Source organism: Haliotis rubra, unplaced genomic scaffold (genome assembly GCF_003918875.1).
Source record: "Haliotis rubra isolate DU_JTF1 unplaced genomic scaffold, ASM391887v1 Scf703, whole genome shotgun sequence".
Lineage (NCBI taxonomy): Eukaryota > Metazoa > Mollusca > Gastropoda > Lepetellida > Haliotidae > Haliotis > Haliotis rubra.
Genome location: NW_025767417.1, coordinates 133154 through 150790, shown reverse-complemented (window position 1 = coordinate 150790; position 17637 = coordinate 133154). Strand labels below are relative to the sequence as shown.

Genomic DNA, 17637 nt, shown 5'->3' with positions numbered 1-17637 from the left:
ATCGGGGCCTGATGTCATTAAAGGGACACTGATCAAGAGCAAAGGGACACTTCCGTGGACTGGTTGTTGCTTTTGTTACAGTTTTTCTTATGGTTTTAAGTTAAATACTGTATATACCTGTAAACCGTAGTGAATTTTCAGATTTTTCTAGCAATGGAAAAGTGGTGTTGTTTAGTTTACTGATTCAAATAAAGCAAATGTGTGTTTTTAATCTCATAGGTAACAGACATCATATTTTTACATGATGTGATTAATATCGAGGTAAAAAACACAGAAATAGGATCAAATTGGATCAGTCACAATACCATCCACCTATTAGAAAATCCGAAAAAGCCTACACTGCTGGGATACTATTATCAGACAAGAACTGCAGAGGATATTTTCAAATAATGATGGGCATCCATCCTTCCTAATGTCCCACTGTTTAGGTTGAAGAAATTCTGCCAAGTTGGACAGTAACCCAGTCCCAGTGTCCGTCATGGTCAAGGGAGCAGAGACTGACCAGCTTTCAGCTTGGATTTGTAATTGGATAGTTAGAGTGAAACATCAACTGCTCTGGATCAGTGCCCCTTTAAATAGTGCCCCTTTAAAGTGCTGCTTGGAAACTCTGGTATGTTACAGTATTACAGGAATGTAATGATAAAAGTGGACATGATTGTAAATGTGTTCTGTCAGGTATTTTGATGGACATGAGTGAGTGAGTTGGGTTTAATGCCCATTCTGACAGTACTTCATTATATCGCCATGTCAGTTCATCACTTCAAGGTGAACCAGGTTTTAGCCATTCATGACTTTGCTTAAATCTACAAGCAAACTGAGCTGAAACCAAGTATCATAATCAGGTCAAATCATAGGATCCTGACATGCCAAAGGGACACGACTCTGTGCAGAGAACAGTGGAGCCTTGGGCCACATCTCTGGCTGATACATGACACATCCAGTCATCAGGGACTGATAATAATAATAATAGTATATTTATCCAGATGTGTCCTGCTCAAAGGCGCTTTCGTATGAGTATTCAACTGTAAATACACAACGATTTGATCCACATAGCAAGCACATAGTTCATCACAGTGAAATGTCATCGTTCAGCTGCTAACCATGCTTGGTGGATCACTACATGGTCTATTGCAAGGTGCTGGTTGTGAAGAAGGTCTCCCCAGTATATCTGGCAGCCATCATCAGAAGTTGGGCTTGTATTTCTTCACCTCTACCATGACATGGTGGATGTTGATGAGCTCGTTTCGAATCTGGAAGTTCCGTAACGGTCCCTGCGAGAGAACCTTCTGAAAGCCGTGGTAGTACTGGATGAGTTGTGTCAAGCCACCCTGCAATAGAACATTACATTGTACATCTCAATACAGATTTGGATACAAAATTAGTGTATGATGACTTTCAGTATTGCAGCTATAGCTAAAGGCGTGCTGGGATCTTGGCAAAGGCAAGCCAGAAGAGGCTGCTGGGAGTCGATAGCTAACAAGTATTCTCACCGGGGAGACAAGAATGGTGTGCTGAAAATCCTTCAAAGGAATCCCTTAAGGGAGACAAGTATGGGTTACTGAGGAAATTCTTTAGAATTCCAAAAGGGAGACAAGCATGGTGTACAGGGTGTGAGTGAGTTTAGCTTTACGCAACACTCAGCAATATTCCAGCTATATGGTGGCTGTATGTAAATAAGCGAGTCTGGACCAGATAATCCAGTGATCAACAGCATGAGCATCAATCTAAGCAATTGGCATATGATGACGTATCAACCAAGTCAGCGAGCTTGACCACCCGATACTGTTATTCACCTCTTACGACAAGCATGGGTTACGGAAGATCAATTCTAACCCGGATCTTCATGGGTGGAGTGGAGGGAACCCTTCAATGGAATCTCTGCATGCAGACAAGCATGGCGTGCGGGAGCTATCTGTGGATGTTAGATCATGAAGTATCCACCTCACCTGTAGTATCTGGGTGCCATTCTTGAAGTTGGTGAAGGAGCGCATCACATCCTGGTTGATAGTCTCCAGAGCTTTTTTCCAGTCATTGTTGAAACCGCGCACAATCTGCTGCACCCGTCCTACAAGTAAGAGAGTGAGTGAGTGAGTGAGTTCAGTTTTACGCCGCACTCCTCAATATCCCAGCTATATGGCGGCGGTCTGTAAATAATCGAGTCTGGACCAAACAATCCAGTGATCAACAGCATGAGCATCGATCTGCGCAATTGGGAACCGATGACATGTGTCAACCAAGTCAGTGAAACTGACCACCTTACGACAAGCATAGTCGCCTTTTATGGCAAGCACATGTGTTGCTGAAGACCCGGATCTTCACGGGTCTACAAGTAAGAGAGACAACACTGACGTTAACACTGTCACAGTTCTTTTCAAAACTATTAGTTGTTAGTTGATGAGTGAGACTTAACAAGGCAACTATATTTGAATTTTTTTTATCATACATATTGGCTTCTTGCTTTCAGACAAAAGGGGTTCCGGGTGAGTGAATGAGTGGGTAGATCACTCACTCACTCACCAATATCCAGGGATATCAAGGCAGGGTTCACCAGAAATGGGAATCAGACATAGTACCCATGTTGGGAATCAAATCCCAGCCTTTTCACATGGCAAGTGAATTAACCTCAAGTACCCAAGTACTTCCTACTTCCTGGTAGCACCTGTTAAGTTTGCTTCTCGGGTGCTAAATGAACATGGCTGACATACACACAGTCTCTGATAACTGAGATAACTCACTCTCTTCTTGTTTGAGCTGCTCAGCTTGCCCTCTCTCCAGGATGACCTCACAGTCCTTGACAAAAGTGATCATTCCCCCGAAGTGAGGTGCCAGGATCTCCTCAATGTATTCCTGGGTTCGAGCCTGAAGCAACTCTTTGAAACTTTCAGTTTCTTTGGAATCCTCAGCAGTCCGTTCCTGCAACAAATAAACAGGTCAGCTCATAGAGACAGGGAAGCTCATAATGGGTCAGATCTTGGATGTTAGAACTAAAGGCATGGTGCTGTGACCCAAATAATAATGAGATGAATTGTGGGACGGCATCCAACCATCAATGGCTTCTGCTTAAGTAACTAACACACCTCTACACAGGTCCATGTCTCAGAACAGTGAGTTGAGTGAGTTTGGTTTTATACCGCTTTTAGCAATATTCCAGCAATATCTCAGAGGGGGACATCAGAAATGGGCGTTACACATTTTACCCATGTGGGGAATCGAACCCGGGTCTTCAGCGTGATGAGCGGATGCCTTAACCATCAGGCTACCCCACCACCCCTCAGAAAGCTATACAACTGGTGTGATGGTGCCATCACATACAGAACCAACAGCAGACCTGAGTACCAGTAACATATTACCCAGTTTGCCAGACAAGTCAGTAGTAATACTAACATTTATCTAATTTCTGAAACAACTCCGCCTGCTATGAGCTATAGTGCTGCTGGTAGAAGTTCCAGTCAAACCAAGTTTATCACCTCCTCTGACAAGCACAAATTTAAAGTGTAAACCAAAAGTCACTGTGTTCTTCAATCTGATTGGTTGAAAAACATGATCGAATGGTATTCAATTCCTGGAAATTAATTCGTTCCATATTAATACTTACAAACATTGCACACACCATTGTATTGTTACGTCGTCAGCAGTGGTTACGTCATTTAAATCATATTGTGACGTAAAGTCTGAATGACGTCACAAATGATCAGTTCCTTATGCTACCATGGGAGACAGCCGAAACGGCCGGCTGATCACACTTCACTGCTGTCCCCGTACTCAACGTCAATGAGTGCAGACACAAAAACGCGTGTGGACCTTTTGGTTTACAATGACGATAAACATCATGTGTTGGCCAATTTCTGGGTGTTCTTGAGTATTTGAAGCACAGGAATATTTCATTTGAAACTTCTGGCAAATGCCGTCAGTTTGTGTCGGCCAACACATGATGTTTATCTCCTAACTAAATTCTGCTGATAAAAAATGGGGAGCAGGGTTGTGAACCAAATCATGTTTTCAAATAATAATAATTAGGTGACAAATATTATGATCACAAATCCAAAATGATCCAAAAAAATATGCTACATTTTCGTATTATAAGTGCACGCCCTTTCTCCAAAAGATGTATCCATGTTTGGTTTTCAGTGTTGGTGAGACTACAGTGAGTGAGTGAGTTAAGTATTTACACCTCACTCAGCAATATTCCGGCTATATGGCAGCCAGACAATCCAGTGATCAACAGTATGAGCATCAATCTATGCAATTGGGATATAATAACATGTGTGAACCATGTCTGCAAGTCTGACCACCCGATCCCATTAGTTGCCCATCAGATAGATAGATAGATAGATAGATAGATAGATAGATAGATAGATAGATAGATAGATAGATAGATAGATAGAGATAGATAAGAGGAGACACAATGAACACGACTCTAACCATGAGCACAGCAAGCATCATGTCGTAGTTGTTGATGAGGTACACCAGCTGCTCCTTGCGTTGTGGGAACTCGGCGGCCATCTTGAGGATGAAGTTCTCAACTTCTGACTGCAGCTGTCCAAGCAGACGGTCAACTCGCTCATCTGGATATGACTGGTTGATGCCAACAATGGCAGCAGAAAACTCGGCATAGCGTCGTGTTATCTACAAATCCACAAAAATGTAATGTAAACATCAGATTGTACCAAGGTGTACATTGCCTCTCTGGGTCAACTTGAATGACGGGCAGGGTAAATCTACAGATTGTAATGTCACTCACAAACTGGAATGTTTCTCATTCACAATCTCAAATTTAACTAGATGTCGACAAAACAAACATAAATATACCTAAAACAGAACTTTCAACAACTGTTTTAAAACAGCTGAAATGCTTTCCTTACTGTTGTCTGGTTATGACTAACTGTTTCTGTAGTGGAATTGCTCCTTTGTACTATTTTGTCTAGGAAATATATTCCCATGGAACAGCTTTTTGTAGGAATATGTTTTCATGGCTGGGAATTTTGTTCTCTAACAATTCTCTATGTACATCATATCCAGTATATATTTCCTTCTAAAAAATGTCCATTAATCCTAACCCTAATCCTTACACTAAACGTTACATGAAAATGTAATCACCAGACCTTTATCTACAAGTAGATTTCTTAAAATCTCTGAAACTTTGTTTCACATTCATGTGCTCAGTTTCACTGACTCGGAACCATTTCCACATTGGTTCCAAATGACCATCATTGATACAAATTCTATATGGAATGGAATCACTGTTGCCACCTACGTAATGTGGCCTGACATCGATGTGTCGAAGCTTCTGTGGGTCACAGTCCCTCACACTCTGAATGTTGAGCTGCAGGATGTAGTCGAATCGGGGCCACATGGCGTTCAGCAACGCATCCCAGTACCTGCAACAAGGGGGAGTGAGTTTAGTTTTACGCCACTTTTAGCAATGTACCAGCAATATCACAGCAGGGGACACCAGAAATAGGCTGGGGACATTGTACCCATGTGGGGAATCGAACCCGGCCTTTCGACATGTCAAGCAAATACTTAAACCACTACGCTAACCCACTGCGCCACCTGCAACAAGGACTATAAAACCAGCTTCAGTCTGGGCTAGTACAAGCAGACGCACATACACATACACACGCATGCACGTTGTCATATGAGCGAAATATTCTCAAGCACAACGTAAAACCCAATTTCACCTCACCTCACCTCACCTCACCTCACCTCACCTGCAACAAGGACAGAGTAACTTCTCCAAAATATATGTGGTGGGGGACTTTACTGGATGAATCGGATGGTCAGGCTCACTGACTTGGTTGACCACATGTCATCATATCCCAATTGCGTAGATCAATGCTCCTCCTGTTGATCACTGGATTGTTACTGGTCCAGATTCGATTATTTACAGACTGCCACCATATAGCTGGCTATATTGCTGTTTGCAGAGTCAATCAATCAATCAGTCAAATCAATCAATCAATCAGTCAATCAATCAATCAATCAAAGGCTTTAACTCCATGGAGCCCTATAATAAAGAACCCAGGTATATCACTGAAGAGTGTTGCTGAAATCCTTGAAATTTGCTGTTGGACGGAATTTCAGGGCCCCGACATATTCTACTTTACATAGGGATTATAAGGTACAGAGGGGTGGTGGGGTAGCCTAATGGTTAAAGTGTCCACTCATCATGCTGAAGAGCCTGGTTTGATTCCCCACATGGGTAGAATGTGTGAAGCCCATTTTCTAGTGTCCCCGCTGTGATATTGCTGGAATATTGCTAAAAGCAGCGTAAAGTATAGTATGTATTCTACGTTAAACAAAGATATGGGAATATTTGTTTATACAGGAAGATGTGATGATCTACCTGTCTAAGCCTGGTACACTTCTCTTCTGCATCATGGTCCGATATCTGTATATGATGTGTATACACAGAAAGATGGCGATGGAGTCGTAACAGTCATTCACATAGTCCTCCATTTGTTTCTGTAAACAAGACATCCAGACACTTTATACTTATTTTCTAATAAATACAAAATTCAAACATAAACAGTGAATTGTAAAACTATCTTTACTAAAACTGAAAAGTTTTCCCTCTTTGAGAGTTGAATCAATTTGAGCAGTATTTCAGTTATACCATGGCTTAATGTTGGATAAACTCTTACTGATGCAGGTAACAAGACTTTAGTGTTTACCATGCCTCATATCATACCATGCTAACAAGGATACGCCATCTAAACACGTAATACATCATTCATGCCCCGAGCTGACCAGTCCTGGTTGTACCCTTTCATGTTTGTCGGTAGAAGGTGGTCACAACAAGTGAGCTTTAGTTTTACGCTACACTCAGCAATATTTGAGCTATATGTTGATGGTCTGTAAATAATCGAGTCTGCACTCAGCAATATTTCAAAAGCTATATGTTGACGGTCTGTAATATTTCAGCCATATGTTGACGATCTGTTAATAATCGAATCTGGACCACACAATCCAGTGATCAAAAGCATGAGCATTGATCTACACAATTTGGATACAATGATATGTCAACCACGTCAGTGAGCCTGACCATCCGATCCCATTAGTCACCTCTTATGACAAGCATGGGCTATTGAAGATCAATTCTTACCCAGATCTTCCCGAGTGTCACCACAAGTACCATCTTCGACCGTCTGTTAGTATGCCATGGCCACAAAACCCTTTGCCAAAATACCATGTTGCAGTTTAACAGCGATACTCCCAGTCTGAGGCATTATACATTACTCAGGGTCAGAGGCGACCAGTCCATCTCTGATTTCCTCAATGCAAAGTACCCATGCAGGGTTACATCAATTCTCAACGTCTCAAGGTTATGAAACCACTGACCTTTTCGCTCCCTGTGTAGACACTCTATCAACTACACAACTGGTTTGACAAAAGGGTGAGTGTGGTGAGTGAGTGAGTGAGTGAGTGAGTGAGTGAGTGAGTGAGTGAGTGAGCGAGTGAACGAGTGAGTGAGTGAGTTTAGTTTGTATTTGACTAAAGGACCCTGACTCACCAGGAACATAGTGAGAGTTTTCCCCATGATAGCATCAAAGAGATTCTGGGCCACGGATCCTATAGCCATGTAGAAGTCCACCACGAAAAGGAACTCCCGACAGCAGTTGTCCATTAACGCAAAGTGAAGGCTGCGGAACAGGCACTCGAATGTGTACTGGAACAGCAAACAGTGGAACATTGGATAAAACATCATGAAGTGAGCAGTAGCCTAAATCTATATAAACATAAATCTGTGTACATCTGTGTGTACTAGATGTGGTTCACATCAGTCAGGAATACTTGTTTGGGCTATGTATATGGTATATTTTACAGTAAAGAAGGGGCCACATACAGCCATTGTATCTGTCTGGAAGAGCTTGAAGGATAATATGCCCTTTCTGGTAGACAAAATAGTTCAAATGAATTATAGCATGAGCAACAATGAACTCAGCTGAAGGGTCAAGTGACACAATCAAGCAGTTCTAACTCAGACGTCAACACCTTGATGAGGGAATGTAGAGACAGTTCACCTGGTCAGACCTACCTTAGCATCTGACTCTCTCTGGGCAGCATGGGGTACAATGACTGGAGCTTCATAACTCAGATGTCAACACCTTGATGTGGGAATGTAGAGACAGTTCACCTGGTCAGACCTACCTTAGCATCTGATCTCTCTGGGCAGCATGGGGTACAATGACTGGAGCTTCTAACTCAGATGTCAACACCTTGATGTGGGAATGTAGAGACAGTTCACCTGGTCAGACCTACCTTAGCATCTGACTCTCTCTGGGCAGCATGGGGTACAATGACTGGAGCTTCTAACTCAGATGTCAACACCTTGATGTGGGAATGTAGAGACAGTTCACCTGGTCAGACCTACCTTAGCATCTGACTCTCTCTGGGCAGCATGGGGTACAATGACTGGAGCTTCTAACTCAGATATCAACACCTTGATGTGGGAATGTAGAGACAGTTCACCTGGTCAGACCTACCTTAGCATCTCACTCTCTCTGGGCAGCATGGGGTACAATGACTGGAGCTTCTAACTCAGATGTCAACACCTTGATGTGGGAATGTAGAGACAGTTCACCTGGTCAGACCTACCTTAGCATCTGACTCTCTCTGGGCAGCATGGGGTACAATGACTGGAGCTTCTAACTCAGATGTCAACACCTTGATGTGGGAATGTAGAGACAGTTCACCTGGTCAGACCTACCTTAGCATCTGACTCTCTCTGGGCAGCATGGGGTACAATGACTGGAGCTTCTAACTCAGATGTCAACACCTTGATGTGGGAATGTAGAGACAGTTCACCTGGTCAGACCTACCTTAGCATCTGACTTCTGGGCAGCATGGGGTACAATGACTGGAGCTTCTAACTCAGATGTCAACACCTTGATGTGGGAATGTAGAGACAGTTCACCTGGTCAGACCTACCTTAGCATCTCACTCTCTCTGGGCAGCATGGGGTACAATGACTGGAGCTTCTAACTCAGATGTCAACACCTTGATGTGGGAATGTAGAGACAGTTCACCTGGTCAGACCTACCTTAGCATCTGACTTCTGGGCAGCATGGGGTACAATGACTGGAGCTTCTAACTCCGATGTCAACACATCCCCTCTCTGTCCAAGTGTGAAGACAGTGGATCTGTTCATCAATGACGGACGTGATGAGAAGAAGCCTGCTACAGTTAAGGAACATGGAAAAAGTAGAGGATATGGAACAATAGTTATAATTGTGTAGGACTGACTGACTGACTGAGAGTTTGGTTTTACGCCGCTTTTAACAATGTGCCAGCAATATCACGGCGGGGACACCAGAAATGGGCTTCACTCACTGTACCCATGTGGGGATTCGAACCCGGGTCTTCGGTGTGACGAGCCAATGCTTTAACCACTAGGCTACACCACCGCCCCAACTGTGTAGGAGTCTGAGTATGCAATGTGAGCCCCATCCCTCTCTAGATGCATCTGTATTGAGGTCCTGGTCGAGTGGAGGAAATACCAAAGGGAATGCCTGTCATGGCTGATGTGGTTCTTCCACCTAAGCAACTCAACTAACCAGTCTGTTGATGATCGTTTTAAGGCATTGAGATCAAGGCATCTCATCCACGTCCAGAGATGCCAACCCCAAAGTGTTGCAAATAGTAGTTTCAAGGATCAAAATTAGTAGTTTGGCCATAAAATTAGTAGTCAACTAAATACTTAAAATCATGATGGATTCTGAGAAAGATGATATCACACTAATCAAGTGGAAGCTTTAATTTCACATACCTCCAACAGCAGATTTCCAAATTATCAGCATTACATTTCTTCTTGTCACTTTTTGGCAAAAATGTATTCAACAAATGAAAATATATGTTTTTTGTCTATATATCCAAATTTTAATGAATTTTCTTCATATTTCGTAGAATTTCTAGTGCAAGTGTATTGGCGTAGTTTGAGGCTATAATTCGTAGTGACTACGATAAAGTCGTAGAGGTTGGCATCTCTGCAGGTCAACAAAGTTTGCAGGTGGCGGAAACATCCACTGTTCATGAGACTGATATCATCTGGACAGTAACTTAATAGTCCTACTAACAGGCACATGAGTGAGTCTTATCTTACGCCGCACTCAGCAATATTCCAGCTATATGGCGGCGGTCTGTAAATAATCGAGTCTGGACCAGACAATCCAGTGATCAACAGTATGAGCATCGATCTGCGCAAATGGGATACGATGACATGTGTCAACCAAGTCTGCGAGCCTCAGACCCATGTCACGATCCTGTTAGTCGCCTCTTACAACAAGCATGGGTTACTGAAGATCAATTCTAAACGGATCTTCACTGGTACAGGCACACCGACATCCACCTCCAGATGTAAATGCCTTTCACATTTGCAAGAGGCACTGTTTATATAGAAAGAAAGTTGTTCAAGCTGATCCTCAACAGACAACTGAGTCAGTGAGTGAGTGAGTTTTATGCTCTTTTAGCAATATAATAGCAATAAAACAATGGGGGACATCATAAATGAGCTTCACACATTTTGGCCATGTAGAAAATCAAACCCGAGCCTTCAGTGTGATGAGCGAATGCTTAACCACTGGACTACCCCACTGCCCCACCTGCAACAAGGACACAGTCAGGGCTGGTGTGGGGAGATGACAGTCCAAACTTAAAGGGCTGGACCAACATGTAAATCACAGCTTTGTTCTGTAATCAATAAAACTGTTCTTTTTTTAAAAATATAGGTGGTGGGGGCATTTTACTAGATTTAAATTATTTTCTATCCACACAAAAAATACAGAGTGCATCTATCAGGCTGCTTTCTTCTGTAAAATGTGTTCATTTCAGAAATGAAATCTTAGTCTAGTTGAAAGTTAATTCCAAGAGTGAATCTCGTGATTTTTACATAAGTTCTCATTGACAGGGTTTCAGTTTGGCAAATTTGCTTGACGAGTTCTCAGTTTGTTTTCAGTAAAAAAAATTATTTCAGAGACAAGATGTCATTCTAGTTGAAAGTCAACCCTCACGTGTTAAAGCAGAGTGTGAATCTCATGTACTCGGGAGTACTTACACCTTATTTTTCCAATACAGGAGTACTGGAAAACCTTAAGAGTACATTTAGACTACTGAATGGAATTTAATGGAGTATCAGTAATCTGGAGTTTGGTTTCATATAAGCACCACAACATTGCTACTCTTGTGTAAACAGGTCAATGAACAATAAAACAATACTTTTTCAGATAAATATGTCTGTAAATGATTCAAAGTACTGTCGGAAATAGAAAAAATGTTATTTTAGGCTGTATCCCTAAAATTTACACAATTACAAATAGCATTTGTCGAAATAACCCACATCGGCCTGACTGGGCGTTCAGTGGGATGCGTAATAGGATATCCAGAAGCGTAAAAAGATATCCAGAAAAGCATGTTTACTTGTAAAATCGGGCAAAACTTAGAAAAAATACGAACAGCTGCTGAAAACAATAGATCAGACTATTTATGGCAATAACAGGTTGCTCAGCCAGGTATGACGACAGACCATTGACTCACCTGGCATGAAATGCATGTGCTGCCTTCAGGCACAAGGGGTCATCTCAAAGATATTTTATGCGTTTTCATGTGTGTTGAATATGTCTCATCTTTTGATTAACATCTTACATGTCTTTCTTTCATGAAATTTATGTTGAGATATGTAAAAGAGTATGATACCCATAGAAAAGCATAAATCAGGCATTGTATTATATGTCTCAAAACATATAGGTGGCATGACCACCCGAAGATCGACAGGACTTGACAGTATTTGTAAATTGTTATGACATGCCGTTTGCTTCCCCAGTTTAATTCCCCTAAAGGATTATCTTATTTTAGCTGATATCTTTATCCCCCAGCAACCGTCTGAGACACCCGTCCTGATTTTGTTTTTGAGACGACCCCTCCTGCCTGTTTCCTTTTATAGTGACAGTGAGACTGCATGGTAGCTACATCCTTAATAGTTTCAGTATTAAAGTTATTATTTTTACGTCAGCTATCGTTCATAATGAAGCTATGCTTAATTTCAAAGTGGGCATTTAAAAAGTGTCCTTTGTAATACAATATCATCTCACACTAATTTGAATAAAGCCATGGTCTGTTCCAAATAAGTCACTTTGCTTAAACCACATTGCTCATTTCTGCACTAATCTCTCCTCAGTAAAGTCCTTTTTCTACGTTTCCTATCTCCCTACCACTGAGACTGTAGAACTTTATTTAACAGATATTTCACACTTTCACATATTAACTACATAAATTGTAGATATAAAAGCAAAAAGAGTTTTTTCCATTTCCAACAGTAATTTAAGACCATACATCACTGCTATGGTGCGAATCTGCTACATTTTCTAAATTATTTCCTACATATTTTGTATCCGTTACATACGGTGATAATGGCCCTATCTGGAGGTGAGGTGAAATTCCTAGAATATTTCACTCATATGATTCATGCGTGTATCCTGCTTGTACTAGCCCAGACTTAAGCTGGTTTTTATAGGTGCTAGCCCACTGAGATGCCATGCCGCAGTAAAGCATGAATACCCCACTCAGACACATTATACTGACTCCGAGCCGACCAGTCCTTGTTGTACCCATTAATGCCGAACGCCAGGCAGGGACCAACAAGTACTATATTTTAACGCTCTTTGGTATGACGCGGGTCGGGATCGAACCCCGCTGACCTTCCGCCTCTCGGCTGACGCTTCTAACCACTACACCACTGAGGCGGTCGCCCTTATCTGGAGCCCTGCTTTTACATACGGTATCAGTGACAAGGCTTCAGTATGTCAACATAAGGATACTTTTTTTAGCTGTGTCTTCAACACCCATCAGGTCTTCCCGCGTCGCCATCTCCTCAAACTGCAAGGAAATTTGTCAAAATATATATACAACCACGGATAAGCACACTCCCTACAAGGTCTGCCATACCTATAGCCATTTAAACATTACCTCAAGCCTACGACACATCAATACTAGGATACTTACTGATGCCACACATGCCCCCATTAACCTGGAACCTGCATCCTAATCAGAGTGAGTGAGTTGGGTTTTATGCCGCTTTTAGCAATATTCAAGCAATATCACGGCAGGGCACACCAGAAATGGGCTTCACACATTTTACCCATGTGGGGAATCGAACCTGGGTCTGGGTAATGAGCGAACGCTTTAACCACTAGGCTACCCCACCGCCCCTAGAAAGAGTGAATCTGGGATTGAAACCTAAGACCCTTAAAGTTTGTATTTTGTTTAATGCTGCCCTTAGCAATATTTCAGCAACATGATTGACAACATAACCATCGACATGTACCAAATGACAAGGTCTGCATCATGTTAGTCACCTTTATAACAAGGATCGGTTGTTGAAGACCATTTCTAACTTGGATCTTCACAATGTTGACCTTTGATGAATGTCCAGTCTAAGTAAACTATGGCTCAGTATTATTCGTTACACTGCTATACTGAGTCTAACAAACCCTAGTAGAAGGTGCGTCAGTTAGCCTTTTCAGTTGACCAATCAGAACACAGTCAGTAGTGGTACTCCAAGCACTATTGGAGGAGTTATTTCCCCTTATGGAAAGCACGTGAAACTTAATATTTTTTAAGGAAAAGGGCAGTGATCAGGAAAAGTGTCAGAGGGACGTTTTTGTAAGAATTTGTGGACATTCCCACATAAAGATATCATCAAAATGGCAGTTTCTGGATTAAAAACTTTTTGATTTCTCTAAAGACTGCAATATAATTGATGGCGGGTGTTTAATTTGGTATATTGAATATTATAATGTTTACTTTAGAGAAAATCAGTACCGAAACTACAATGAGACAATTTCTAATTTAAAAAAAACAGGTACGATTATCTCAAATCTAATACGACAATATTGATTTAAAAAGTGCATTACATAAAAGAAAATAACATTCTAAAAACAGAACATTCCAAAAAGAGGTCACAGGTAGCAATAAAGGTAAGAAGTATTACTACAGATCAAGACTACAGTGCACTGTATGCTTGACTTGATACCCAAACATCAGAGCTTGATCACAATACATAATGTCATAGAATACAACAGGAATAACATAAGTACAATAGACTCAAGGCTGATTTGTATAAGTTAATTAAATATTTATCATACTGATGGGTATTGTAAACTAATATATTACAAATATGATTCATGCATTGAGATACAATATGTGTTCATTCTTTCGTGCTTTGTTATGAAATTAAAATTAACGATGCATGTATTAGCACCCTATATCATGTACACCGCTAACTACCTAGTTGTTCACCATTGGATGTTGCTATGGTTACAAGAAATGTGAAACATACACACTACATTCAGGGAATAGGTAAAGAATACTTTTTATTTTTGAATCAAACAAATAAGATGCTAATTTCTGAATTTCATCATTTGAAACTGACTTGTCAGTTCCATAAACTTTGCTAACAAGATTAAAATATGCATGATTTTGAAAAAATGTAATTTACTGAATTATTATTTAGTTAAGTGTGAAAGACTGAGATTTCTGAGTTTGAGAACAGTTCTATTTCAGTGCACTCCCACTGAGCAAGTTCAACTGTCCCTTGCTGTCTTGTGCTATTTGAATTTCAAATTGTGTGATAACTGTGATACTGCTAACCATTGCCCTTTAAATATACAGCAGGTGTGCAGGATATATATAGACTATTGCATCACCGGGATATAAAAGTTGTTTATCCATAAAGTTTGTCCTTACCTGACTCTCCTACTTCTAAAAATGACACTCAAAGAAGTTATACAAGTGTGGCCATGTATATGTTTGCTCACAATCTTGTACCCACAATTTAGTACATCTTAGGATAACGCTCACTGGCGGCAAGAGTGTACTTTAGTTGAGATGGCAAGGTATGAAATCCTAGTATATAATCTGACTTAAAGAGATTGGAAGACAAACCAATGGTATTAGATGTCACAGCTGCTACAGTCCGTTTGAGACAAAATGATACCTATGAATTGCAATCTAACACAAAAACAAATACACATAAAAGAATCAAACCAACGCGGACTGCAATAAAAACAACAGCCCAACTCTAGGAAAAAAATGCATAATTTGTGTCACAAAATAAAAAAGTTGTTTAAGAAACGGTCTTCATTTATTTGTGCGTTTTCCAAGTTTGTTACAAGGGCCCATGGGCAACTAAAGGAACAGCGTGAAAAGCGAGATGCACGTGCATTAGTGATAGGGCTTCCACGGGTACTCGAGTACTGAGGACGAGTCGGGTGTAGCTGGACTCGAGTCCATTTTCAAGGACTCGAGGACTCTAAAAGGGGAGATAACTCGAATTATTGACGTTGACGGACTGTCTGCCATGTGCTAAGCATGAGCGGCCGTTAACGTCTAATATTAAGAAAAAGATATAACTTTATTATCCCGGAGGAAATTCTCATACATCCAAACTGTCTCAAAATAAATATATACACAGTTCACAAAAATATACACAATAATTACATGCTCAAAAAGAATGCTATTTATAAATAAAACTGACATGATATAATACAATTAACCACATAGGTAAAGAGGCTGAATAATTCTAGTTCTAATCACATGATGATGATTCAAAATATTGTTGCATTCACGAATACTTGATGGTATGAAAGACTGTCGCGCTCTGTTTTGAGGGAAGGTAATCTACAGCAGCGTCCAGAAGGAAGTAGTTCAAAATGGTGAGATCAAATATGTCAACTATCAAATCTAATTTTAGCTGCTTTTTGACTATACTTGAAATACACTCCAGAAATTTTGCAAGCAGTATTAACAATTTTGAAAAGTCTGTTTTTGTTAAGATGAGACAGATCCCCATACCAACATAGAAAATTGTAGGTCAACACACTTTGAATAAAGGTTTGATAAAAAACTGTCATTACGGTTTTGTCAATACCTTGACGATAATAATGTTCAGAATCAGAAATTAGGCCATTAACAGTGGCGTCATCTGCAAATTTCACAGTAAACAAGTCATATATTGACAAGTAACAGTCATTGGTATACAAAACGAAGAGTACGGATGAAGGAACACAGCCATGTGGATCTCCAGTAGAGGTTGAGAGAAAAGAAGATTGATAGCCATTGACACTGACATACTGAGTTCTATGTACCCTGAATTCTTTAAGCCATCTGATAATGTTTTTATTAACACCTAGATTAAATAGTGTACTCCTCACACGGTGTGGCTGTATGGTATTAGTTGTTACAAGTCTGCAGATGAGAGTAAATATTATACATCGACTGAGATTTCACTTCTTAAAATGATTAGGTAACTATCTTGACAATTGATCGTTTGCTTGAAAGGTATGAATTTCGAGTACTCAGGTCCGAGTCGAGTCTCACCCCTCGAGTACTCGAGTCCCAAAAAATGGACTCGTTGAAGCCCTAATTAGTGACGTTAGAGACATGTGATTACTGACAAAGTGAGAGAAAATGAAAGTCTATAATTTACAAAATCTGTGATTTCTTCACGGATGAAAATGACAGGGGGTGACCCAAGTATGCAATTATGAAGTACATACAGCGCACTGCCTGTGCAGCTGGGGTACGTGTCATCTCGCCAGCTCAAAAATGTGTTGAGAACCCGTTAACGCATGTGCATCTCGCATCTCAGCAGCTCAAACAAATTATGAAGAAGAACCCTAGATTGGTCTGTTGTTTTTTCCCAGAGTGCGTTGGTTTGATTCTTTTATGTCTATTTGTTTTTGTGTTAGATTGCAATTCATCGGTATCATTTTGTCTCAAACGGACTGAATGTCCTGTTTATTGGGATGATGGAACATTTTCCTGCACTACATTTAAGCCTGTCTCCCTCTCCTCAGCACAGAACTTTCTACCCCGCAAGTCCTCCATAGCTGACCACTATTTCATTTAGTGAATCCCTCATTAAAAATAGACTACCATCCTCTTATTTGTCAGTGATGATGGTGGTGGTGGTGATGATGGCAGTGATGATGATGATGATTGTGATGAAGATAATGATGACTGAATGAGTTTGGTTTTACATCGCTTTTAGCAATATTCCAGCAACACCACGGTGGAGGACACCAGAAATGGGCTTCACACATTGTACCCATGATGATGATGATGATGATGATGATGATGATGATGATGATGATGATTTTTTTCTGGTGGTAAGAAAACGACATTATATCGCTTCACATGAACGAACAAGAGAAGACGACTTTGTTAGGTGAGACGTCAAATTTACAGTTAAACATCACTAGACAAGATTATTTACATTTTCAATTCTAATTTGTTTTTGCTAGGCATTGTCTTATATGCAGGGATTAAGATTACTGTGTGTATTTGTTTCATATACAGAGCCAGAAATTAATCCTGGTTGTCTGTCTTGAATCAGCTGTGACATTATTGTCACAACTGTCTTAATTAATCCTGGTTGTCTGTTTTGACAAACTAGGACATTATTGTCACAACAGTATGTGTAGATTAATCCTGGTTGTCTGTGTTGACAAACTAGGACATTATTGTCACAACAGTATGTGTAGATTAATGATCACGGAAAAAGTCTTGTTGCCGCAATGTTATTATGTAACTGTTTGGTTGGTTGTTTGTTGTGGGGTGGCACACTCATTAATATTACAGCTA

At 40.6% G+C, this 17637-nt stretch overlaps 1 protein-coding gene across 4 annotated transcripts in view; it reads right to left on the bottom strand.

Annotated features, from left to right (window-relative positions):
- Positions 1 to 1047: 1047 nt before the first annotated feature.
- LOC124258945 (vacuolar protein sorting-associated protein 52 homolog) overlaps positions 1048 to 17637 on the bottom strand; it is a 37833-nt gene continuing 21243 nt past the window's right edge. For 2 of the 4 annotated variants that reach the window (XM_046693007.1, XM_046693009.1), the window contains 9 exons: positions 12813 to 12870; positions 9044 to 9180; positions 7514 to 7669; positions 6347 to 6465; positions 5255 to 5378; positions 4423 to 4626; positions 2736 to 2913; positions 1947 to 2065; positions 1048 to 1328 (listed from right to left, as the gene is read on the bottom strand). In XM_046693007.1, the coding sequence (XP_046548963.1) occupies positions 1182 to 1328; positions 1947 to 2065; positions 2736 to 2913; positions 4423 to 4626; positions 5255 to 5378; positions 6347 to 6465; positions 7514 to 7669; positions 9044 to 9180; positions 12813 to 12870 (1242 nt within the window). In that variant the 3' untranslated portion in view covers positions 1048 to 1181. The remainder of the gene's footprint in view (positions 1329 to 1946; positions 2066 to 2735; positions 2914 to 4422; positions 4627 to 5254; positions 5379 to 6346; positions 6466 to 7513; positions 7670 to 9043; positions 9181 to 12812; positions 12871 to 17637) is intronic. The other 2 variants (XM_046693008.1, XM_046693010.1) reach the window with 1 other exon arrangement.